This window comes from Phacochoerus africanus, chromosome 2 (assembly GCF_016906955.1).
Source record: "Phacochoerus africanus isolate WHEZ1 chromosome 2, ROS_Pafr_v1, whole genome shotgun sequence".
NCBI classification, from domain to species: Eukaryota; Metazoa; Chordata; class Mammalia; order Artiodactyla; family Suidae; genus Phacochoerus; species Phacochoerus africanus.
The window spans coordinates 165,851,203-165,877,175 of NC_062545.1; the positions used below are offsets into that span (position 1 = coordinate 165,851,203).

Sequence of the window (25,973 nt, forward strand, 5' to 3'; positions counted from 1 at the left end):
GAAATGAGTCATCTGTTCCACTAGATTCTCTGCTTCCACAGCGCAGGGATTGAGTCTTAGAGATCTGTATATTCCCTCATGGCACTTCACATGCCACCATGTACCACCTAACCATGATCAGAATAATCTGATCATTCTACTCAGCAGAGCTGTTTAGAGTCCTTCTTGTAGGAGCTTGCAATCTCAGATGTGTACAGACAGACGTGGAGAAACCCCACACAGAGATGTGAATAAATGACCAAATATTTTCTCTGGGGGAGGCACAGGGTAGGAGGTCGAGCCCCCAGGGGGGAAAGATGGAGGGAAGTAAGCGCCTGGTTTTTATTTCATTTTTCTCCTCAATAAATGCCCTTCTCGCATCCTTGGTTTCTTTCCACAGAATCCTGCCATCAGCATCACTGAAAATGTGCTGCATTTCAAAGGTCTGTATCTGGGAAAATGTTCCCAACCCTCTAAACAGTTAAAGAGGCATGGCAGTATTTGCTTTTTATTTTTATCTATTTATTTTATTCACTCTCTATTGATGCTCGCCTCTCTGATACTCTTGGGAGTAAACTAGATTGTTTTGAGATATATGATTAGAAAAGTTATTAATTTGTTTAACATCCTACTTTCCTCCAGAGAGACAGTAGATATAGTGAAAAAGTATCCTGGGCTAGAAATCAGATTTTTCTTCTTCTTCTTTTATTTATTTATTTTTTTGGCTACACCACCAGTATATGGACATTCTCAGGCTAGGGATCAATTCAGAACCTCAGCTGCGACCAACACCACAACAGCGGCAATGCCGGATCCTTAACCTCCTGTGCCACAGTGAGAACTCCACGAGATTTATCTTCTAGCTCTAATTCTGTAAATACCTCAGACAACTTATTGATTTCTCTAGGCCAATAAAATGAGGATATTGGGTTATAATGTTTCTCAAACTTGAGTATCCATGGACCTGTGAACATATGTCTGCAGGATCTTCCAGGGCCATAGACCCTAGACTGAGAAACATGTTTAGGATTAAATATGGTCACTCTAAGTGGCCATTTGGCTCCGGGCAGCTGTGAATATAGTTGGAAACACAGCCACTGAACTTGTGTGGTAGTACTTGATCATAAGGTAGCCGTCTAGATGACCTACAGTATGCTTTCTTTTTTTTTTGTCTTTTTAGGGCCACACCTGTGCCATATGGAAGTTCCCAGGCTAGGGGTTGAATCAGAGCTGTAGCTGCCAGCCTATGCCACAGCCACAGCAATGTGGAATCTGAGCCATGTCTTCGACATACACCATGGCTCACAGCAACGCTGGATCCTTAACCCACTGAGCGAGGTCATGGATTGAACCTGAGTCCTCATGGATGCTAGACAGGTTTGTTAACTGCTGAGCCACAAAGGGAACTCCCACTGTAAGCTTCTTTTTGAAAATATTATAACCAAAGCAAAAAATGGAAATTTTCTTAATGAGACTTTGTAGCGCCCTGATGTACTTTCACAGATCAGTTTAGTAAATACTGCACTCTAGGTGATAGCTAAAGCCTTTCCAACTCTGAGCATCTTTGCTTCTGTGAATCTGCCTCCATCGCCTTCCTCCTGAGTTCATCAGCACACTTTCTGCTGTGCCTGAGAGGGTAGGCCTGGGTTCCTTGTTATCCAGTGGGGTGGGATTCTCCCTGCTCTCTCTCTGTTCTGTTTCCTTGGAATGTCATAAATAAGTGACTGGAGTTAGGAGAGACTGGAGTGTTTCTCCTTTACATGAGACCTTAGTATACTTTCATGAAAGCAGAGTCTGGCTTTTGTATCTGCTTTTCAAGGCGAGAGCAGTGGTGACAGTAGCCCAGATTTGGGGGAGAGCTAAACATTTGAAAGGAAGTTAAAATGATAAAAGTGTATCTTGCCACGTGGAGTGTATGGACTGTCCTGCCTTAAGGAATTTATGGTCTTAGAGAACAATAGCCACCTGCAACATGTATCAGGCACCAGATAAGGAAAGATAATCCCACAAGGGAATCAAGTGACAGAGTTAGAGGGCAGGGATGCCCCACAGTCACTGGCTCCTAGGCATGGCATCTGCTTGCTTTGGGGAAAGGAGTCATATCAAGGCACAGGGATGGCTTAATGGTCGTCCTGAGGACTTTACTCCTTGTTCCATTGGTCCTCTCTCTTAGGAATGAACTGAGAACATTTTATTTCTCTCTTTTGTTCCATTTGGGATGTGTTAAAGGAAGAGTCAGCTACTCTACCTTTTATCCCTGGGTGGAAGGTGTTGAATTCAGAGCTTGTTTTGAAACAGTCCAACATTTCCATGTGCCCTGTGACTTTTCTTAACTGCAGTCAAGATAATATACCCACTTGATTTTTCTCTGCTGTGGATTCAGAGCCAAAGTAAATGTGAAAGTTAAATTTATATCTTTGTGTTACCTTTGTCTTTCCATACTCTTTCTCCTGCCTATTATTTGCTGGCATCATTGAGGCCACATTCGAAGATTAAATTCTCTGGAACTGATCACTAGCAAGACATAAGAAGATAAACTTTTGTCCAGGCTTTAGCTTATCTAGCTCTTGAGGAGCTCTGCTCACAAGCCCCCCCCCGACCCCCGGCCCCATTTTGGCAGGACCATTAATATTTGCATATGCCTGAATGACCGGCCACCAAGCTTACATTTGGATGGCCTTGCTCTGCTCAGGTTCCAATAACCCACATTTCTTTCTTTATAGCTCAGGGGCATGGTGCCAAAGGAGACAATGTTTATGAATTTCACCTGGAGTTCTTAGACCTTGTGAAGCCAGAGGTATGTTCTTTTCTTCCTCACTTTCCTTTCCATTCTAAGAAACAAATACTAGTAGTTTTGTGAAATGAGGAGCAAGGACTGTGGGAAAGAAGAAGATAAACCAAGCTAGAATATACCTCTTTTGTTTGGAATAGAGTCCAGATTTTAGCTGCAGAGAAAAAGGAAAGCTGGAGAACCTGGGATAAATCTGGGCCCTTTCTGGCTCTGAGATTCTTAATAGTCAGCAGTGGTGTAAGGGGTAAAGAGCCTATCTTGGGCTGGCTTTGGAGGCAAAGGGAGAGGCCAGATAGAGGAATAAAGCCCCGGAGCAGCCTCCAAAAATCTGAGTTTAGTTGAAGAGACTCTGTAGTGAAAGACTCCTTGTGAAAAAGTTGAAACTGATCCCATACAGTTCTGGCCTTGATGCAGGCCTTTTAAAAACAATGCCAGAGGAGTTCCCACTGTGGTGCAGCGGGTTAATGATATGGTGCCGGCGTGATTCTGGCACGGTAGGTTAAGGATCTGATGTTGCTGCAGCTGTGGTGTAGGTCGCAGCTGTGGCTTCAGATTTGATCCTTAGTCTGGGAACTTTCGTATGCCTCAGGCAGCTGAAAAATAAAAAAAAACATTAAAAATTAAAAAAAAAATAATGCCAGAAACCATTGACTGTTTGAATTGAGTCATCTTCATGGGAGGAAAATTTGGAAGGTAATGTGCACTCAAGAAGATGGTTGGATATAGTGCCTCGAATGCTGTAGATCTGGGGGATGTGGATCTGACGGGACGTTCATGCTGGTTGCTGCTAGGATAACCAGCAACTATCTGCCTTTCTTATCCTGTTTTCCCCGTGTCGTTCACTGGGGGAACCAGAGAAAGGCACAGCTATTCTTACATCAGCCCTTGGTGTAGATGTTTTCTTTGCCTCAGGACTTTTAGAAACAGAAGAGGAAGGGAAGTTAGCATACTCTGCAGCTTTTCTCTATAGCCACACTGGTTTGTACAGTTTCAGGGGAGGGAGTGGGGGATGGGAGAGGGCATTCTCACATTTTCACTTTCTCTCCTAGCCGGTTTACAAACTGACCCAGAGGCAGGTAAACATTACAGTGCAGAAGAAGGTGAGTCAGTGGTGGGATAGACTCACCAAGCAGGAGAAGCGCCCACTGTTTTTGGCCCCTGACTTTGATCGTTGGCTGGACGAGTCTGATGCAGAAATGGAGCTCAGAGCCAAGGTCAGTAAGGACCTTAGGATCTAGACAGAAGTCATGAGGAACCAAAGTTGTTGGGGCCACCTCAGATATCCATTAGGATCTGATAAAATAAGGACAGAGTTGTAAATTCACTGAAAGACCTGGGGATATGGTTTTATAGAAGTACTTACTGGTCATGCATTTTGTGGACTTTCCTGCACTTGGGAATTGTTTGGCTTTTTTCTCATGATTAGACTCATGATTAGACTCAGGTAATGGGTTTTGGGATGTAGCCCACAGAGGTAAAATGCCATTCTTATCATGTCATGTCAAGGATATATGTACAGGCAACGTGACTTCTCACTGTTGATATTAATCATGATCATCTGGCTGAGGTTGTTTTTGGCAGGTTTCTCCACTGTAATGTTACTCTTATCCTTTCTTTACTCTTTGGAAGGAAGTCACTATTCATTGTTCACGCTTAAGGATTTAGGAGTTCTACTTCCCATCCTTAGGGTGGACTGTATACTTTACTTGGAATTCCTCTGCATGGGAGATTTTTCTATTCTCTCTCAGTTATTTACTCAATCATTTATTTATATCACTATAGACTCATGAATATTTGTTTTATAGTTTGTGTTATAATCCAATACTATGTTATTTATTTTTTTGCTCAAATTTTGTTTCAGCTTTGGCCATTGGCAGCTCTTGCTGTTGGTTCACATATTCCTTTGCTGCAGCTCCATCATCATGGGGCTTTTTTTAAAAACACATCCTTGATATCCAACACTTTAAGCTGCTCCAGGTTTATCTCCTATATTCTCTGCTCTGTTCTTTTTATTGGAGAATGGTAGTGGAAACCAAGGGTGCTAGGTATGCTCATTGCTACTGGGTGTCACTGCTTCTAAGCCCTCTCAGCTGACAGAAATGTATGTGTGGATACTACCCTATGCATATGTGTGTGTCTGTAAATATTTCCACATATATCCATCTGTATCTATATGAACCTGATATAAGTTCACACTGATGTTGGAGGCATGATTTTAACTTCCGGGCAATTATACTCTAGAAATCTTAAATAATAAAATAGCAATCTATTTCCTGCCTTGATTTTCTGTTTTGTTTCTACAACCATGACACAGTTTTTGGATGTGTTTTCTAGCTGTAAGATTTTTAAGACTGCCCTATTTGTAGTTTGGAAGCTAGTTGATTGGTTTAATTCTGTGAGCATTGGATGGGCATTCTGGCATGCCAATGCTGCCTGGTAATGAAGAATCAGGCTTTTTGGCACCACGAGCTAGGACATTTTCCCCGGTGAAGCATGAACACAATTGGAGGAGGAGGTGGCTTTGAGGGAATCAGATCACTTATCCAGAATATGGACTTCAGCAGGCATCTAGGAATTCTAACTTATGTTCTTGGAAAACTTTTGTCCAAATTCTAGGAAGAAGAACGCCTAAATAAACTAAGACTTGAAAGCCAAGGCTCCCCTGAAAGTAAGTTGCCCCTGCTGCTATAGTCGTTGCCAGTTAACTTGTGATAGAGATGGGGATGTGGATGAATGTGATCTGGCAGGAGTGCTTATCTTGTGTAGGTGAATTTATGAGAGATCCTTAATGTCCAGCACTTAAGCTGTGTACACCCACATCAGAATCAGCCTTATTTTTAATGTTTCCCTTCTGTTGGAGGCCTAACATCTTCTGAGTAGGTTTATGTATCACAGTGGAAGAACCTCGGTCTCCTGGACTGGACTAATAGGTGGGTGCTAGATAGGGTGATAGGTGGCATCAGGTCCTACACAGATGTGGAAATTACTGCATGAGTCCACAGCTATACTTCTTCCAGCCTGGTGTTTTTGTCCCAACTGAGATCCTAAGGGCTGTGGTTGTCAACCTTAAAGATGGATAGTATTCTGTATAGTCCTGCTGTTCATTAATCTTTAAAAAGTCCAGTTCTGTTTTTATCTGGCCAAGCCAGAAGCTCTATAAGTGTATTACCTTCTGGGTTTCATAGGTTAAATTCAGCAGCTGTCTTAAATTCATCTGTATGGAGAGTGTTGTACCTAGGCCCTTGAGATGTGGAGCCAGTGAATCCATCATAGCACCTGTGCCTAGAGAACTTCTCTTCTAGTAGGAGGACCATCACGTCTATACAAAACTAGTGCTGAAAAGCAGAATAAAATAAGCATTCCCCATATGTCCTAAATCAAACTTTTTCAAGTTTTAGTGGCATTTATTTACTTATTTGTCATGCTGTAAGTAGGGAAGGGGAAAGTTTTAGAGCAGCGTTCTTTTCTTTTTTCTTTAAATGGCTGCACCCGAGGCATGTGGAAGTTCCCGGGCCAGGGATTGACCTGCTATGGCAACGCTGAATCCTTTAACCTACTGAGCCAGGTTGGGGATCAAACCTGTGCCTCTCCTTTGACCTGAGCCACTGTAGTCAGATTCTTTAACCTGCTGTGCCACAGTGGGAACTTCTAGAGCAGTGGGGTTTTTTTCTTTTGTCTTTTTAGGGCCGCAGGTGCGGCATATGGAAGTTCCCAGGCTAGGGGTCAAATTGGAGCTACAGCTGCTGGGTTACACCACATTCATAGCAACACAGGCTCTGAGCCATGTCTGCAACCTACACCATAGCTCATGGCAACGCTGGATCCTTAACCCATTGAGTGAGACCAGGGATTGAACCCATGTCCTCATCTATCCTAGTCAAGTTTGTTACCACTCAGCCATGACGGGAACTCCTAAAGCTGCTTTTTTTTTTAGCCTTTTAATTTCTTGGTTAGTTCATATGTTCTATTTTACTTGTGTTGCTCCTTCCCCTCCACCATTTTCTTTTATTATTCTTCCTTTCCTTCCTTACTTCTTTCTTTTTGCTTTCTTTCTCTTTTTTCTTTTTTTTTTTGTTTGTTTTGTGAAGAACTGCAAAGTTGTTTTTTTTTTTTGTTTGTTTGTTTGTTTTGCTTTTTTTGCTATTTCTTGGGCCGCTCCTGCGGCATATGGAGGTTCCCAGGCTAGGGGTTGAATCGGAGCTGCAGCCACCGGCCTACACCAGAGCCACAGCAACGCTGGATCTGAGCCGTGTCTGCAACCTACACCACAGCTCACGGCAATGCTGGATCGTTAACCCACTGAGCAAGGGCAGGGACCGAACCCGCAACCTCATGGTTCTTAGTTGGATTCGTTAACCACTGCGCCACGACGGGAACTCCGAGGGCAGCATCGTGTCTTAACCATCTTCGAATCTCATTAGTGCTTCTCATATTATTTTTCACATTGTAGGTGTTCAGTTAATCCTTGGTTGGATATATGACCAACTATTAGAATTTTTTAATTACTGTTCTCTCTTTGAGCTAGTTTGCCCAGCATAACCTAAAAAAACACTCTAGAGAGGAGGAAACTATAGATTATATTAAGATGACATGAACAAGAGCTGAGTACAGCTTTACTTCCTTTTAATGTCTCCTAGGCCAGTCAGTCATTCTTTGCCAGGAGTAATTTTTCTTTTTCCTTCATGGATTTATTATATTTCTGTACTTACCCTTCAAGGCTGTGAGGAGAAAGACCACTGAAAATATACCTTGGACTACAATGTCCTTCATGATTTTTCCTTCTCTGTTTCTCTATGGGACCAAGAGCCCTGGCTGGTGCAGACCTGGGCCAGGTATTTGTGGGGGAGCTTAGGGCACCCAAGTAGGAAGAAGGGATGCAGTCATCCAAGTATGCCTTACACAGCCCTCTCCTGCTGGGACTACTGCTTTTAACAGCTTACTGCCTTGCTTTGCTTTTCAGCTCTTACAAGCTTGAAGAAAGGATACTTGTTCATGTATAATCTAGTGCAGTTCTTGGGATTCTCCTGGATATTTGTCAACATGACTGTGCGGTTGTTTATCTTGGGAAAAGGCAAGTGCAAATTTCAAGGCTGGTTTTCTTTTTTCAGTAGTTTGGCTCACCATTCACTAAATATAACACTCTCTGCCTTGGGTGTTAATGATAACCCCCCGTATTTACGTAGCACTTCGTGTCTTTCATTGTACTTTCACATCTCTTACTTTCCATGGCCTTGTGAAAATGGCAGGCTGGATATTCTGTCCATTCTTCCAAGGTGAGTAAACAGGCTTGGACATGGTCAAAGAAATGGTCCACATCTACACATCTAGCCAGGGGCACATCTTGGACTAGCATCCCTTTCTTACTCACTGCTTGATAGTTCATTTATAACTAAATAAATTGATGTGATACTCCCAGTGTCAAAGTTAATACAAGTCCTAAAGGAATCTCACCCCTTTGGAGCCTAGATAGACTAAATAGACTCTTCTAAAACTGAATGAAAAGACCATCATAAAGATATTAGCTCTTGCTAAATTAATGTATATGTTTAACAGAATTCTGGCCAAAGTAAATGGCAACAGAACATGTTTGAGAATGTGATCTTAAGTATTCTGAAATTTTATTGTGAACAATAAATAGATAATAAAATTTGAAGGAAGAAAGTAATAGGATAGGGCTTTTTCTAATATGGAAGAATGATAATTAAAATAATAATAGAGCAGATTAGGTGGCTCAGAAATAGCCCTTATATTACACACACACACACACACACACACACACACACACACACACCCACACCCACACACACACCCACATACATAGTTAGTTAGTTTTTGCTTTTTAGGGCTGCTTCCATGGCACATGGAGGTTCTCAGGCTAGGGGTCTAATTGGAGCTACAGCTGCTGACCTACGCCATGGCCACAGCAATGCAGGATCCCAGCTATGTCTGCAACCTCATGGTTCCTAGTTGGATTCATTTCCCCTGCGCCACAATGGGAACTCCACACACATACATATTTGTATATAATAAAAAGGAATCGTGAATGAATGGAAAGGGAAATAATAGTCTAATAATTTTTTGATTGGATGGGAAATCTAATAATGTTTCCAAAGGGAGTTCCTGTTGTGGCTCAGTGGTAACGAACCCAATTGGTATCCACGAGGATGTGGCCTCAATCCCTGGTCTTGCTCACTGGGTTAAGGATCTGGTATTTTCTTGAGCTGTGATGTAGGTCACGGATGTGGTTTGGATCCTGTGTTGCTGTGGCTATGGTCTAGGTTGGCAGCTGCAGCTCCGATTTGACCCCTAGCCTGGAAAATTCCATGTGCCATAGGTACATCCCTAAGAAAAGGCAAAAAATAAAAAATAAAATAAAAAAGTAATGTTTCCAGAGAAAATTGGTTAATTTTGGGAGGCAGAGAATCCGTTTGACTCTTCTCCTCCAAATGTATACAAAAATAAATCCCCCCAAAGGATTTAAGAGTCATATATTTTAAAAAGTTGAGTCAATAGAAAATGTAAGTAAATATTTATAAAAATCACAAGTGAAGGGATAGGGCTTTCTAAACTTAAAAGTAATAGAAGAAATCTTAAAGAAAAAGGTCAATATATATGACTACATAAAATGCATAAATTCCTACATACCTGAAAACATCCAGCCAAAACAGCATTAAAGATTAAGAGCATACTGAATTGAGCGAAGTGGGGATGGAGGGTTGGTGGAAAATTGCAACAAATATCTGCAAGGGTTGGTTTTTTTACATATAAAGAACTTGTACAGATTAAAATGTGGAAACTCCACCTGATAGATAAATAAAAGACATGTATCGGCAGTTCATAAGAGGAAATAAAACTAATTCAACATACAGCTAAATTTTTAACTCAGTAATGATGATAGAAATGAAAAATAAGTATTTATGAATTTTGCAAAGTTATAAAAGACACCTAATTTAAGACAAGATATGCTAAAATAAATGCGACGTGGCTATTGGGAGGCTATCTACGTACAGGAACTCTTTTAGAAAATCATCTTGCAGAGTCCATCAAGAACCTTAACTGTTTATATCCTTGATCTTGGTTATTTCACTTCCAGAAATCTGTTCTAAAGAAATAATTGAGGATTTTCCTGGTGGCCTAGTGGGTTAAGGATTTGACATTGTCACTGTGACATGAGTTACTGCTGTTGTGTAGGTTTGATCCTTAGCATGGAAACTTATGCATGCCACAGATGTGGCCAAAAAAAAAAAAAAAAAAAAAAGGCAAAAAAGAAAGAAAGAATTGAAACTACAAGAAAAGCTTTTTAAAAAAATATATATAATGGCATTATTTATATTAGTGACAAATTAGACACTACCTAAATGTACATCAGTGAAGGATTGCTCTAGATTGTTCACTCAGTAGAATGTTGTGAAGCAAATGTGAGTATTTAAAGAGTTTGTAAAAATATGGAAAAATACTTATGATAGACTAAAAAGGAAACATAAATTTGTTCTTCCAGTTTTCTTAAACTAATATAAAAAGAAAAGAACTGAACAAATAAATGTGAAATGATTGGAAAAAAAGACACTGCTTTCAAATAGTTTGAATGGACGATACATAATTTTTTTTTCTTTTTTTTTTGTCTTTTTGCCTTTTCTAGGGCTGCTCCCTCGGCATATGGAGGTTCCCAGGCTAGGAGTCTAATCAGAGCTGTTGACGCCAGCCACAGCAATGCGGGATCCAAGCCGCGTCTGCGACCTACACCACAGCTCACGGCAACGCTGGATCCTTAACCCACTGAGCAAGGCCAGGGATCGAACCCTCAACCTCATGGTTCCTAGTCAGATTCATTAACCATTGCGCCATGACAGGAACTCCACATAATTTTTTTCTTTATTTTGTAAAGTAAATATGAGAAATATTAGAAAAAGTAGAAGCACAATGGAAAATATAAACTCTATTTAAAAAGGAAGAAATCCTGTAGACTGTTTTATTCTTCAATCCTAAATTTTGCCATCTGAGGTTTGTGAGGTGAATTGTAGTTAGCTCCAGAATCATTTGAAAGAAGGGCCTATTGTTTTTCCAGCCTGCTTAATTAACACCTTGGAATTCTACAAGGCACAGTAGTAGACTAGTGAAAAACTTCTTGGAGTTCTTGCTGTGGCACAATGGTATTGGTGGTGTCTTGGGAGCTCTGGGAAGCATGTTCCATGCCCGGCACAGTGGGTTAAGGATCTGGCATTGCTGCAGCTGCAGGTTAGGTGGCAACTGCAGCTCAGATCTGATCCCTGGCCCTGGTCTTCCATATCTTGGACAGCCAAAAAAAAAAAAAAAAAGAATTCTCAAATGCCTATTATCTTATAATCTTGTGTAACTAGACATCTACAGATGAGGTACTTAAAGAAACAGAGGAAGTCTCAGACAGGTCTCAGACCTGTAGTTCTTAGTAGTATGGATTTATCACAAGTCCCATGGAATGAATAGGGACATTCAAATACATAAATAATTTACTTAACCTAATATAGTTGGGTTGATTCTATAAGTTCCTCTGTAAGCCTGCTGGCAGTTAGGTGATCCAGTCCAAAAGCTTCTAAGTTATTTGGGTCATATGTTTAAGCTGCCTGGATTTGTAATTTCTGTTTTGGTTCTGAGCCCCTTCCCAACTACCTAGTGGAATGGAGCTGCTGGTTTAATTCTTCCTTTATCAGTCCTCAAAGCTCTAGTAAGGACCTTGGGCCTGGTTGGTACCCAGGGACATAGCTGGGCCTTTGCAACTCATTTTGAATAAAGGGTGTTGATTAATGGCAAATTCCACACACCTGTTTTTTTCATGTAAACATGTATATGCTAAACTTCTTATGCTAAGGAAATAGCAAACCGTTGGGCTTATTTAGCAACTCTTGTTTGTCTCTGTTAAGTGTTACTTTTTTATTAAATAAATAAAAAATTTTTTCTAGTTATAAAAATGTGTTAATTACTGAAAAACTTAAGTAAAACAAAACAACTCTACCATACTCCCATCTATCAGAGCAACAAATTCATGGCACCTTGTTGTATATCTTCCTAACCCAAATAACTTCCTTGGGAGCAGTTCCTAAAATGAAATTATGAGATTAAAGACTGTTTTTAAGGATTGATGTATGCTGCTAGAAAGAGTATACTGTTTTATACTACCACTATTTAAGTCCATATCCATTAATATATGAGTGCCTTTTAGTACTTTGAAAAAGTTTTTTCAAATCATAAAAGTAAATGGACTGATTTTAAAAAGTTTGAAAGATGGGATAAAACTAGTAGGGAAGAGGTGTAGGGGGGATGGAAGGGGAGGTAAGCTATTGTCCATCACTGTTAATATTTCCATATATTTCCTTTTAGTCTTTTTCCTCCTGCAGTTAAAAATTATAATTATACTGTGTGTACAGTTTTGCATCTTTTAAAAACAGTATTATAAGCATGTTAATATTATTAATGTTCTTTATAACTATCAGTTTAGAAATCAGATTTCTATTCCTGAATTGAAACAAGGATGAATTTTCCATAAAACAGAAGCAAAGCAATGTGATTTAATTTTTATTTATCCAATGCTAAATCTTTTTTTTTTTTTTTTTCTTTTCTAGGGCCGCTCCCGCGGCATATGGATGTTCCCAGGCTAGGGGTCTAATTGGAGCTGTAGTCGCCGGCCTACACCAGAGCCACAGCAACGAGGGATCCAAGCCGCGTCTGCAACCTACACCAACCCACTAAGCGAGGCCAGGGATCAATCCCGAAACCTCATGGTTCCTAGTCGGATTCGTTAACCACTGAGCCACGACGGGAACTCCTCCAATGCTAAATCTTAAGTCACAGTTCTCTAGTTCAGTATAGCGGAGAACCTCATTTTTCAAAGGTAATTTGTTCAAGGAATTAAAAAGTGAATCCCCTTTAAAAGGATACCAGAATTTCACTGTAAATGGTGACAAAAATATTTGATTGGGGTTTTGTCTTGACAAAGGGACATTTAAAATTATGAATAAATTTTTTATCTTACATATAGAAAAATGTAACTTGTAATTTTGCATTAATTCTTCAAAGAAAGGGATTAGTCAAGTTTTGAACTTACTTATTGGTGGAATTTTTCTGGCAAAATTATATAGTAGCACGTATGTGTACCATTCTTCATTTCACATTTAACTTTGTAGCAAGATTTTAAAGTGGATCATCTTTGCAAAAATAGCAGAAGGTATCTTCAGTCTTCACAAGGGCCTCTTTTATTCATTTGATATTTAAACTGTACTCTTTTGAGCGACCTGCAGTGTCATTTTTATTGGTAACTTGCCCAACTCTGCCACTTCTCAGAGGCACTAATTGTATTTCATAGGCCAGGAGATAAGAATCTAAAATCTTCTTCAATGTATGGGATGAAGAATTGTCTTGCCCAGAATGTTAGTGGTGCCCTGATTGAGAAACACTGCAGAGAAGAATGTAGGAATGCAGGATGTCAAATGAAGATCAGTATGAAAAGTAAAACATACTAAATTATGGACCACTCCAAATCGATGCACATTTGTTGACTTCATATAAGCAGTAACTGTTTAAATTGTTATATAATATTCCATGTAGTAGATACACTATAGTTTACTTAAACTTTCCATACTCTTAGGTTTAGGCTGTTTCTACTTTAATGCACTTAGAAATATGTAGTATTTCACAGAACAGACTTTGTTGCTAAAGATTTTTTTGGTTGCTTTTTAAGGCTATACTGTTGGCATATGGAAATTCCTAGGCTGGGGGTTGAAGCAGAGCTGTAGCTGCTGATCTGAGCTGGTCTCTGACCTATACCACAGCTCACGGCAATGCCAGATCCTTAACCCACTGAGTGAGGCCAGGGATTGAACCCCCATCCTCATGGGTACTAGGCAGGCTCATTACCACTGAGCCATAATGGGAATTCCCTCATTTTAGATTTTTTAGTTAGGATAGGTTTGCAGAATAAGAATAGGATTAAATATGTAGATTCAATTAAGTTTTCCGAAAATTTTATTCAGTACTTTTACACTTTTGAATTTATTTATGATTGTATAATCTTTGAGATTATTTTATTATTTTATTTTACTTTTTGTCACACTCACAAAATATAGAAGTTCCCAGGCCAAGGATTGAATCTGAGCCACAGTTGTGACCTATGCCACAGTTGTAGCAGTGCTGAATCCTTTTAACTCTCTGTGCTGGGCTGGGTATTGAACTGCTGCCTCCACAGCGACCCGAGCCACTGTAGTCAGATTCTTAACCCACTGCACCATAGTGGGAACTCCAATTTTTGAGATTTTTAAAAGGCTAGATTGTATTCAGTATACGTGACACAGTTTTAGCTTTAAATTAAATGAGATAATGGATCTGAAAAGAATTATTGTGCTTGATAGATTTTTCAGCATATAGTAACTGAGTGGAGTCTAGGTATACTTTTTTTCCTTGCCTTTTAAAATTGAGAAGGGCATACAGAGTTTATGTGTGAATTGTCTGGTAACCAGTAGAATTTATTATTCAGGTCCACAGAAGCTTGTGCCCCTCCAGCTTAGTTGGTTAGTGAACTTGAATCTGTCTGGTTGTTTATTATACTTTTCCTAAAATTTATTTTGTGTACAGAGTTATCTAGTTTGCAAAATCATTCTCTTGGAGTTTGCCAATTGATTTACCCTCAATGTGTATTTGCCCTGTAGAATCCTTCTATGACACGTTCCACACCGTGGCTGACATGATGTATTTCTGCCAGATGCTGTCAGTTGTGGAAACTATCAATGCAACAATTGGAGTCACTAAGTCACCAGTGATACCTTCTCTTATCCAGGTATTGAACAGTTGAGTTCGAGGGTGGGGAAATGAAAGATTTCAATATTTATTTAGTAGGTATCCACATTTTGCTGAGACATCTCAATTAGTAAAAATATGTATTTGCATAGGAAATTTTCTGATTAGGAGGGAAAACTTGAAACAGGGATATTTTCTAAAGCAGAGTTTTGCCATTTCAGGTCTGTTTCATTGTTTATAATGTCTTCATGAAATCACAACATTATAAAAAGAGCTTTAAAATCAGGATTTTCAGGCAGGAGTGGAAAACTCTACCGTCAGTCTTCTTAGATAGGGATGTGCATGGCCTCCTCCCACCTTGGGCTGATGAAGGTGATGTGATACTTAGGAACCCTTTTCACTTTGGACTTGCTTCCATGAATGAAGGTGGCTCTTTTGCCTCCTGTAGGGAGTTCGTCCCCCTCCCCCCTGCCCCGCCGCCCAAGTATATCTACATTGTTTCCTAATATTTGGAAGATTGCTATTAGGAATGGGGTGTCAAAGCCTGTCAGCCTCCTTGCCTTGTTTTCTAGCTATGCAATTACACATTATTAAATACCATTCACCCAGACTGAGGGGAAACCAGCTGACTGTTGGTTAGTCTCTTCGGGATCCTGTTTTTATAGTTCAGCCCTTTTCTGGCTACTAGCGCTGGCATTTTGATAGTATCAATTGCGTGGTTAAGATTGTTATTATAATAGACTTGGTATTTCTATGTTTTCTGTTTTTGTTTAGTTTAAAAATTAAAGGGTATAGTGAATGATCCACTGATAGGGAATAATGGTTTTTTTTGGTATATCAAAAAAACATCAGGGTAGAATTTCTAGGGCAAGATAAAAGGGACAGTTTTGGTGTCATCACATCACATGGCTCCAGGGAGTGCCATTCGTGTAGGAATACAATGCAAATGAAGCCTTCTAGAGTTGGGCAGTGCTGTGTGAATCAACATGGATGAATCTTGGGAGTTGAGCAAGAAGCAAGTCAGAGTATAATACGTAGAGCAGATTTCAGAAAGTTTAAAAACAGGCAAAACGAAACAGTGTTGTTGAGGAATATATACATAAGCACTAAACCTATAAAGATAAGCAGTAGAATATTTTACACAAGATAGTAGATACCTATGGGGTGAGGGGGTGCCACACTGGTCATGTTGTTTCTCAGCTTGAGTTATTTGTATGCAGATGTTCACTTGGCAGTATTCTTTAAACTGTGTATGAATGTGTGTGTGTGTATTACACGTCTGTCCAGAAAGACTGGCTTGGGCACTTTAATTTGTTCTAAGTTGTTCTCAGTCTTTTTCTATTTACCTTGGATTCAGTGGGTTAGGTTTCAGATAACTCATTTATCTGTTGGTTTTTTAAAAATATATTTTTGAACTTGTTTCTCTCCTTTGGGTCCTTTGAATAGCTTCTTGGAAGAAACTTCATTTTGTTTATCATCTTTGGCACCATGGAAGAAATGCAAAACAAAGCTGTGGTTTTCTTTGTGTTTTATATATGGAGCACAATTGAAATTTTCAGGTGGGTAGAAATGCCAGGATGCTGTTTGAGTGCTTCTCCCACTCTGGAGCAGCTCTTTTCTTGAGAGAATTGATATCTTACTCAGAGTCTCATTTGATTTGAGATTAAGGTTCCCTGTGTTGAGAGTTCTACCTGCAGCTATGTGCTCTGCAAAGGGGAAGCAGAGTTTTTTTTTTTTTTTTAAAGTGGTCAATGGATCATAATACCAGCCTGAGCACTGAGGAGCAGAGGGAGAAATCCAGAGAAATGAAAGGCCCTTCTTATCCTTCAGGAGCTTATCTTGGAAAGAGAGGACTCATTCACATGGAAAAATTCTTGAAGGGGTTGAAGGAGAATCCCAGGTTGGATGGAACTAGTGAAGACCAGCCTTCAAGAAGGAATGATTAAAAAAAAACAAAACAACAACAGAGTTCCCATCGTGGCACAGTGGTTAACGAATCCAACTAGGAACCATGAGGTTGCGGGTTCGGTCCCTGCCCTTGCTCAGTGGGTTAAGGATCCGGCGTTGCCATGAGCTGTGATATAGGTTGCAGACGCGGCTCGGATCCCGCATTGCTGTGGCTGTGGCGTAGGCTGGTGGCTACAGCTCCGAATCAACCCCTAGCCTGGGAATCTCCATATGCCTCGGGAGCGGCCTAAGAAATAGCAAAAAGACCAAAAAATAAATAAATAATAATAAAAAAGGAATGATAGGAGAGTTCCCACTGTGGTGCAGTGGGTTAAGAATCCGACTGCAGTGGCTTGGGTCACTTCAGAGTAGGGGGTTTGATCCCCAACCCAGCACAGTGGGTTAAAGGATCTGGCGTTGTCACAGCTGTGGTGTATGTTGCAGTTGCCACTTGGATTTAATCCCTGGCCCAGGAACTTCCATTTGTTGTGGATGTGACCATTAAAAAAAAAAAAAAAAAAAGGAATGATAGAAATTAATCTTTTACTGCAAGGCGACTGAAGTTTGAATTGACCTCTTCTCTGATTCTTCCATTCTCAGTTGTCAATAGAAGAAATATCACTTAAAGATCTGCTTGGAGTTCCCTTTGTGGCTAAGCAGTTAACGAACCCGACTAGGATCCATGAGGATGCGGGTTTGATCCCTGCCTTTGCTCGGTGGGTTTGGGGATCTGGCATTGCTGTGAGCTGTGGTGTAGGTTGCAGACATGGCTCGGATCCCATGTTGCTGTGGCTGTAGCCTGGGAACTTCCATATGCTGCAAGTGCAGCCTTAAGAAGCAAAAAAAAAAAAAAAAAAAATCCGGTTAAAGGAGGTATCTTCTTCTCTACCAGACCGTACATATTCCATACTTTTTTTCCCCAGTCACATAGAGCATTAGTTTTGTAAACTGACTCCTCAGCTCTAGGTTTGGTGGTATTTTGGTAAGGTTGACAGTTGAAAAGGGAGAACAGGCATTTGCAGCCCTAGATTATGTCTGTATCCCATGGCACCCAGCGTACCCTTTAGTCTACTTAACACAAAGGTGAAAGAGATTATAGGTACTTAATATTCACTTTCACTGTTTCCAGAAGAAACTGATTTTTTATGTTACCTCTTTTTAAATAGAGGATGCTTGATTATAGATTAGAGGTCGTTTGTATACTTTAATTTTGGTAATGTTTGTTTACGCAGAGATAAACTGTCAAAGCATCTGTCGTCTTTACCTACTTGGAACATAGATCAGAACTAGGAATAAAGTCAAAAAGCTTCTGAGCATCTGTTCCATCTACTGAACTTTTTCTTTCCTTTTTTTTTTTTTGCCATTTATTGGGCTGCTCTCTCAGCATATGGAGTTCCCAGGCTAGGGGTCAATTCGGAGCTGTAGCCATCGGCCTACGCCAGAGCCACAGCAACTTGGGATCCGAGCCGCGTCTACATCCTACACCACAGCTCATGGCAACGCTGGATCCTTAACCCACCGAGCAAGGGTAGGGACTGAACCCAAAACCTCATGGTTCCTAGTCGGATTTGTTAACCACTGCGCCACGATGGGAACTCCTTTTTTTTTTTTTTTTTTTTTAATAAGAGTTGCAACGTTTATTTCAGGTTCTCTCTTGGGTTTTTTGTATTTTTTTTCTTTTTTGCCACACAGGCAGTATGTGGGAATTCCTGGACCAGGGATTGAACCTACACCGCACAGCAGCAACCAGGGCCACAGCAGTGAGAACGCAGGAGCCTCAACCCGCTAGGCCATCAGAGAACTCCCCTACTGAACTTTTTCAAAGATGGTTCCTTTGAGATCTCAGCTTTAGTCTGCCATTATCAAGAATTCATATCTTTTGATGATTGGAGGAGTATAATGGGAGTTTATAATTCTGAAGAAGCCATGTGTGGCTAAATGTGAAATTATTCTTCTTGAATGATGTTCTAGGGTTGCATTCAGTGGCTTTTAACATGTGATTTCCTTATTTTCCATAGGTACCCCTTCTACATGCTTACCTGCATTGACATGGATTGGAAGGTGCTCACGTGGCTTCGTTATACTGTGTGGATTCCCTTATATCCTCTGGGATGTTTGACAGAAGGTACTTTCAGGAACTCTAGATTTTTTTTGTCTTTTTAGGGCTGCACCTGTGGCATATGGAAGTTCCCAGGCTAGGGGTCGAATTGGAGCTACAGCAGCGGGCCAGAGCCACAGCCATGTGGGATGCAAGCCTCATCTGCGACCCACACCACAACTCATGGCAATGCCGGATCCTTAACCCACTGAGTGGTGCCAGGGATCTAACCCACATCCTCATGGATATTAGTAGGCTTCCACTGAGCCACAACAGGAACTCCAGGAATTCTAAATTTTATATCTTAGCTCCAAGGGATAGCTAAGCCAATAGGCCAGACATTTCTTCCTCCCTCTGCCAGCTTTAGTTTGATATATGGGTGTTGGACTTTCCAAGAACTTCTTTCTAGTGGCTTCATTCCACAATACTCCTGGTATTCAGACTGTTCCAAGGAAGCAGCTCATTTTGTTAAGGTTGAGAAGCTAAGCGGTCATTTTGTTGTTGTTGTTCTTGTTGCTATTTCTTGGGCCGCTCCTGCGGCATATGGAAGTTCCCAGGCTAGGGGTTGAATTGGAGCTGTAGCCGCCGGCCTACGCCAGAGCCACAGCAACGTGGGATCTGAGCTGCGTCTGCAACCTACACCACAGCTAATGGCAACGCCGGATCGTTAACCCACTGAGCAAGGGCAGGGACCGAACCCACAACCTCATGGTTCCTAGTCGGATTTGTTAACCACTGCGCCACGACGGGAACTCCTAAGAGGTCATGTTTTGCATGCTTCCTACTTATCTGGTACTTTAAACTTTCCAAAGCAAGGTCATATGACTTCATTTTATTATGACAAATACCTAGTCAGTGAGTCAGATAGGGATTTTTCTCCCCATTTTATGGAATAAGAAACTGAAGCTCATGAGTTCCCTTTGTGGCTCAGCGGAAAGGAATCTGACTAGCATCCATGAGGACACAGGTTTGATCCCTGGCCTTGCTCAGTGGGTTAAGGATCCAGCGTTGCCATGAGCTGAAGTGTTGTCGCAGACATGGCTCAGATCTGGCGTTGCTGTGGCTATGGTGTAGGCCAGCTACAGCTCTGATTCGACCCCTGGCCTGGGACCCTTTTTAGGTGCAGCCCTAAAAAGACAAAAAAAAAAGAAAAAAAAGAAACTGAAGCTCAGTGCTATCAAATGACTTTTCCTCATTTATCTTTGTTGTCATCTTAGAGGTTTATTTCTTAGGAAAACCAGGGGGAGAAAAAAGAGGGCATGAGCCCTTTGTAAAGGGAGGAAGAAGCATTTTCAACAAACCCAGAAATGAAAATTTGAGAGATACGAAGGGCCTATCAGTAGGTGTGACTGTATTTTCATTTGCTTCTAAAAAGTTCTTGTTTCTGCTTTCAGCTGTCGCAGTGATCCAGTCCATTCCAATATTTAATGAAACAGGGAGATTCAGCTTCACATTGCCATATCCAGTGAAAATCAAAGTTAGATTTTCCTTTTTTCTTCAGATTTACCTTATAATATTATTTTTAGGTAAGTAATGGCTCTGTAGACATTTTCCTGTTACTTCTTGGATGGTAGAGTTCAATGATTCACGTTTTTTTTCTTTTGTCTTTTTAGGGCTGCACCCATGGCATATGGAGGTTCCCAGGCTAGGGTTCAAATCAGAGCTGTAGCTGCCAGCCTACACCACAGCCACAGCAACACAGGATCCAAGCCGTGTCTGTAACATACACCACAGGTCACGGCAAGCCAGATCCTTAACCTGCTGAGGCCAGGGGTCGAACCCGTGTCCTCATGGATGCTAATTGGGTTCCTTAACTACTGAGCCATGATGGGAACTCTTCAATGATTCAGAGTTTTAAAAGTCCTTATCAGAATTCTTATTTTCAAAAGACTAGCAATAAGTTAGAGAACAATTACTTTGCAAAACAGACCCATTAGGAGAATATGCTACATGTGGAAGTATTTCTTCCTGCATCTCCAGTAGTTGACTTATCGTCTTAAAATGTTCTTGGTCATTGGGAATACACCGTAAGATATTTCATGCTTAAGATAATGTAAGAAGCTCTTTTAAAATTGAATAAAAAGGAGATCCCTGTTGGCCTAGTGGTTAAGGATCCAGCGTTGTCAACTGCTGTGGGATGGGTTTGATCCCTGGCTGGGAGACTTCTGCATGCCTCAGGTACAGCCTAAAAAAAAAAAACAACTCATTTTACTTTTTGTTTGTTTGTCTTTTTCCATTTCTTGGGCCGATCCGGCGGCATATGGGAGGTTCCCAGGCTAGGGGTCTAATTGGAGCTGTAGCTGCCAGCCTACGCCAGAACCACAGCAACGTGGGATCCGAGCCGAGTCTGCGACCTACACCACAGCTCATGGCAACACCGGATCCTTAACCCACTGAGCAAGGCCAGGGATCGAACCCGCAACCTCATGGTTCCTAGTCAGATTCGTTAACCACTGCGCCATGATGGGAACTCCCTCATTTTACTTTTAATAATTTCAGTAGCAGATTCCTTATCCAGAGGAATTATTATAGAGGTAGTAATACAGCTGGTAGCAAGGAAGAAGGCAATAAAGACCTCTGAGCAGCTAAGAGAAAGCCTTCTACCTAACAATAAGGAAGCCCCTCCCACTCCTCATGTAAAACCTTATTTATTACTTTTATATAATCACAAATTCTTGCCTTAACTCATAAAAACTGAGAAAGAACTAAAAGAAGATAAAAAGAAGTAATCCTAAGTCAATTGCAATATGAGAGTTTTAAAAGCCTTCCTAACTATGAGGACTGTTTATTTTATGTAAAGTTCTAACACATTTTAATATATGTATTTCTCCCTGTGGTATTTCACAAAAGTCTTGAAATGTGGCTGTCTGGTTTCCAGGCTAGCTGGGTGGCCCTGGCTTAGGGACCCTCATGAGGTTTCAGTCAAGCTGTCAGTTCTGCAGACTTGACTGGGGCTGGAGGATCTGCTCCAAGCTCACTCATGAAGCTGTAGACAGGAGGCCTCACTTTCTTGCCATAGTATTTCTCCATTTGGATGCGTATGACATGGCTAGTCCCTGAAGTAGGTGATCCAAGAGAAACAAAGGCCATACTGCCTTTGTTTGCCTTAAGTGATTTTCATTATAGAAGTACATTTGACATATAATGTTGTGTAACTTTAGGGTATATAATATGTTGATTTGATAGATTTATAAATTGTAGTATGATTCCCATTGTAGCAATAATTAGCTCTTCTATTGTGTCCACACTTCTTTTTATAACTATCTCAGAAGCAACAGTATGTCATTTTGGTTGTATTCTGTTTGTTACACAGACCAAACTTGTACAGTGTGGGAGGGGACTACACAAGGGTGTGAAATCCCAGGAGGTAGGGATCATTGGGGACTAGCTTGGAGGCTTGCTACCCCAGACAGTGACAGACCACAAAAAGTAAACCCAAGAAGTTGGAAAGCACAGTGATCTTGATCATTTAGAATTTAGAAGTAGGGGAGAAGAGACCTACACCCTTTAGAAGCCCTTCAGGGAATCAGCACATGGCAAAAAAGCACAGTTAAAAAATACATATTATGAGGGTAGGTCACCTGCTGAAGGTTCAATATTATTCCATTTCTTTTCCATTTCAGAAAGGGTATAATCCATTGCAGAAAGATTTCTAACCAAAGATGTTAAAATGTTTGGTACTTGAAGGATGTAAGCTTCAATTTGGAAGGTGCACTCACTAAAAGAGCACTTTACCTCTTTTACTGGCTACATCTAGTATTACTGTTATTGGGCTCCATGAGGTGAGCCTATGGATAGTGTTAAAGAGGAATAAGTATTGGAAAGACCCTTAAAATATTTTACTAAAAAAGCATGAAGGGTAGACGTATTTTAATGTGCACTAACTCTAATGGTTTTTGTGTTGTTTATACTATTGCATGTTCTAATTTACAAGGTTCTATACTCATATTTAGTTTGCCTAAAATGGATATGTAGTTGTTCTTATTCTTCAGAATGAAATACTAAATTTGCATAATTTACAAGCAATATAACAACCAGTTACATTTGTATGTAGATCAAAGTGTTTGCTTTTCTAAACATATGTTCTCTCACAGTGTCTGTAAATAAGCTTTTTTTTTTTTTTTGTCTTTTATTTTAGGGCCACACCCTTGGAATATGGAGGTTCTCTAGCTAGAGGTCCAATCTCAGCTGTAGCTGCTGGCCTGTGCCACAGCCAAAGCAATGCCAGATCTAAGCCGAGTCTGTGACCTACACCACAGCTCATGGCAACGCCGGATACCCAACCCACTGAGTGAGGCCAGAGATCGAACCTGTGTCCTCATGGATGCTAGTCAGATTCGTTTCCACTGAGCCACAACGGGAACTCCTGTAAATAAGCTTTTTAAACTTAAAAAAATCTTTTTTTTTGATAAAATAAGTGTCTTTAACCCTGTTGTATAATGAGAAAAGTGAGGTGAGGCTAAGCCACAGAACTACTCAGTGATCACATAGGACTGAAATTTTTTTCTAGTTCACTTAATTGTGCTTTCTAGAAAAGTGTCTCATACCTTTTAGGCTATTGCTTAATACATATTACTGCATAGCCTTGAATTAAATATTGGGTTATCACTGTATTTCAGATTTGTGTTATTTCATTTTATGTAAACCTTACCTTAAAAGAAAGAAAAAAAAAGAATATTAAACTCTAATTAGATTTTTAGGGATGAAGCTTACCAATGTTTGCAACTTAACATTGAAATACATAAAAAATGAGATGGGAATGGGTATGTGACAAAGTTTAAATATAATAAAAAGTTAAAATCTAGGTAGTACCCACTGTATAATAATTTAATCTTTTGTATATGTGAAATTTTTCATAATAAAACATGGGAGAAAATTAAATTGTTAAGACCCACTGGGGAAAAATTCAGTTGTTTCTAGTGCACTGCTAATAATTTGTCTGCGTTGTACTTCTTGAGCAAGTGAAATAAGGACAGGATTGTGGGATGTTGGAAGTAGACAACTAGAGATTATCCCTGTCCCAAGAGCTGCTGCTTTGAAACAGAGACAAAGATTCTCATTTCTAATTGGCTTTTCTTTTTCAGGGTTATACGTAAATTTCCGTCATCTTTATAAACAGCGCAGGCGGCGCTTTGGACAAAAAAAGAAAAAGATCCACTAAAAAGAAAGATTTAGATGACTTCTTGCCAGTTTGAGCCTAATCTTTAATTCTTACAGTTTTACCTTCTTGTACTGATGTAAAAGTTTTTTGTTTTTGTTTTTTTTAATGATTAAATTCTCAGTGAGGCTGTTTTCCTTTTCCCCCAGTAACATTCCTGAATTTACTGTATTAGTGTAGTACTCGCATGACATGGATTCCTGACACCTGATGACAGGTTCATTCTTGTGTATTCTGTTAGTGACACAAAAGACTCGGCCCTACTCCCACTCACTTCACGTCCAGTCAGTCTGTTTTACAGGCCAGAGCTATTTCTTCAGTGCCCTGTCCCTACCAGCTACTGGCCATTCTCAGCTGGGATTTGTTCTTTTCAGCTGTTGCTTGTGGAAAAAAAAAAGCAAGACTATGTTGCTGTATAGGAGACTATGAAAGTGACTCAGGCAGGACTTAATATATTCTGTACCCAGGAGACTACTTGTTAAGTGGGTTGGGATTGATTTTTTTGAAAATCAAGTTTGACTCATTGATAAAACACTTCTGAGTCTGAGTGGGGCTAGGTCACATGTTACCTTTGAATCTTTTGGCCTCTCTAACAACATCTAACCTGCGCGGGCAGTGCAGAGGCACGCAGTGACGTGAGAGAAACCAAATCACAACCTTGGAACACCATGACCACTTACTTCATTCCTAACTAAATCAGAACTCTCTCTCTCTGTATATATATCCCCCCCCCCCCACTTCTTAGAGCCACACCCTCAGCATATGGAAGTTCCCAGGCTAGGGGTCTAATAGGAGCTACAGCCTGCTGCTACACCACAGCCATAGCAATGCCAGATCCAAGCCGTGTCTGTGATCTATACTACAGCTCATGGCAACACTGGATCCATAACCCACTGAGTGAGGCCAGGGAGCATACTCTCGTCCTCATGGATACTAGTCAGGTTGTTTCCACTGCACCACAACAGGAACTTTAGAACTATTTTCAACACTAAAGAAAGATAAATCATTAGTTAGAAAACAATGAGATTATATAAGCATTCCAAACCCAAATGGCGCTATAGGGATCAGAAGGGTCACACTGGCAATGCAGCCTGTGACAAACTGGAAACATCTGAGTAGGCCAGACTAAGTATACCTACAAAGCTGTCTTAGGCTGTACACAAACAAAAACATCAGTACTTCCCCTGCACAGACTGAGTCCATTTACTTATGTACCTGTCAGGGTGAGTTGGTGGGATTATCTATTTTTTGAATAGGCCTCAGAAACACCTGCTTTTATTCTGCTGCTGTTTCACCTATCTGCAGTAGGATGGTGAAAACAGTAAGAACTTCAGCTGGAGAACCACCAGCTAGGCCTTTAACAAGGCCTGGCAGGAAATCCACCAACAAAGGAAATGGAAAAAAAATCTAGACATTATGATTTGGCCATTGTCGGAGACATTGGTTTCCCCTAATACATTCCAAGTAAACCAGGTAAAATAAGTGTTAGAAGTAATGTCTGCGTATAAGAATTTAAGGCATGACAGCTCCTGCTGTTCTGCCATTCCCATTGTTTCTGGGGGAAAGGGTACTACTGAGTTACGCTGTTTCTCTGAGCCCAAGATGGAAACTTGGTTGGACCTCAAAGCATCTAATTAGCATAGCTGGCTGATTTTTTTACAAGTTCATCACACTGAAGGATGTTTTGCATGTCTGCAACTTCTGTCAATTGTTTGTATTAATTTCTGGTGTTCTTTCAACTGACTTTCTATGTGTAACTGGGCAGATAAGCTTTATAGCAGATTATGCTCTATCTTTATAGCAGAATCTTGTATTCTTAGTGATTGTTATAAACCCTGTTATTGCTGAGAAAGCAAAAGACTGTATTTCTATTAAATATTTACAATCAAAATCCTGCTAACTTGTGCTTAAAGACTATTTAGTCTAATGGTTTTCAAATTGTGTTAAATTCCTTTGTTTAGACAAAATATTATATAGGCATACCTCACTTTACTTCACTTTAATGCACTTCACAGATATTTTCATTTTTTACAAATTGAAGATCTGCGGCGATCCTGTGTTGTCAGATGATGATTAGCATTTTTTAGCAATAAACTTTAAGGTATCTACATTTTATTTTAGACATAAAGCTACTGCACACTTAACAGACTACAATATAGTGTAAACATAACTTTTAATGGGAAACCAAGAAATTCGTGTGACTTGCTTTACTGCAATAGTCACTTTTACTGTAGTGG

General features: G+C 40.3%; 1 protein-coding gene across 1 annotated transcript in view; it reads left to right on the forward strand.

Moving 5' to 3' along the window:
- The window catches only part of HACD3 (3-hydroxyacyl-CoA dehydratase 3), a 39,967-nt gene extending 15,487 nt beyond the window's left edge, over nucleotides 1-24,480 (forward strand). The window contains exons 2-11 of the mRNA XM_047767103.1: nucleotides 380-422; nucleotides 2,703-2,776; nucleotides 3,820-3,984; nucleotides 5,387-5,438; nucleotides 7,731-7,841; nucleotides 14,446-14,573; nucleotides 15,980-16,092; nucleotides 18,499-18,605; nucleotides 19,973-20,104; nucleotides 23,663-24,480. Coding sequence (XP_047623059.1) covers nucleotides 380-422; nucleotides 2,703-2,776; nucleotides 3,820-3,984; nucleotides 5,387-5,438; nucleotides 7,731-7,841; nucleotides 14,446-14,573; nucleotides 15,980-16,092; nucleotides 18,499-18,605; nucleotides 19,973-20,104; nucleotides 23,663-23,739 — 1,002 coding nt within the window. The 3' untranslated portion in view covers nucleotides 23,740-24,480. The remainder of the gene's footprint in view (nucleotides 1-379; nucleotides 423-2,702; nucleotides 2,777-3,819; nucleotides 3,985-5,386; nucleotides 5,439-7,730; nucleotides 7,842-14,445; nucleotides 14,574-15,979; nucleotides 16,093-18,498; nucleotides 18,606-19,972; nucleotides 20,105-23,662) is intronic.
- The last annotated feature ends 1,493 nt before the right edge of the window (nucleotides 24,481-25,973 follow it).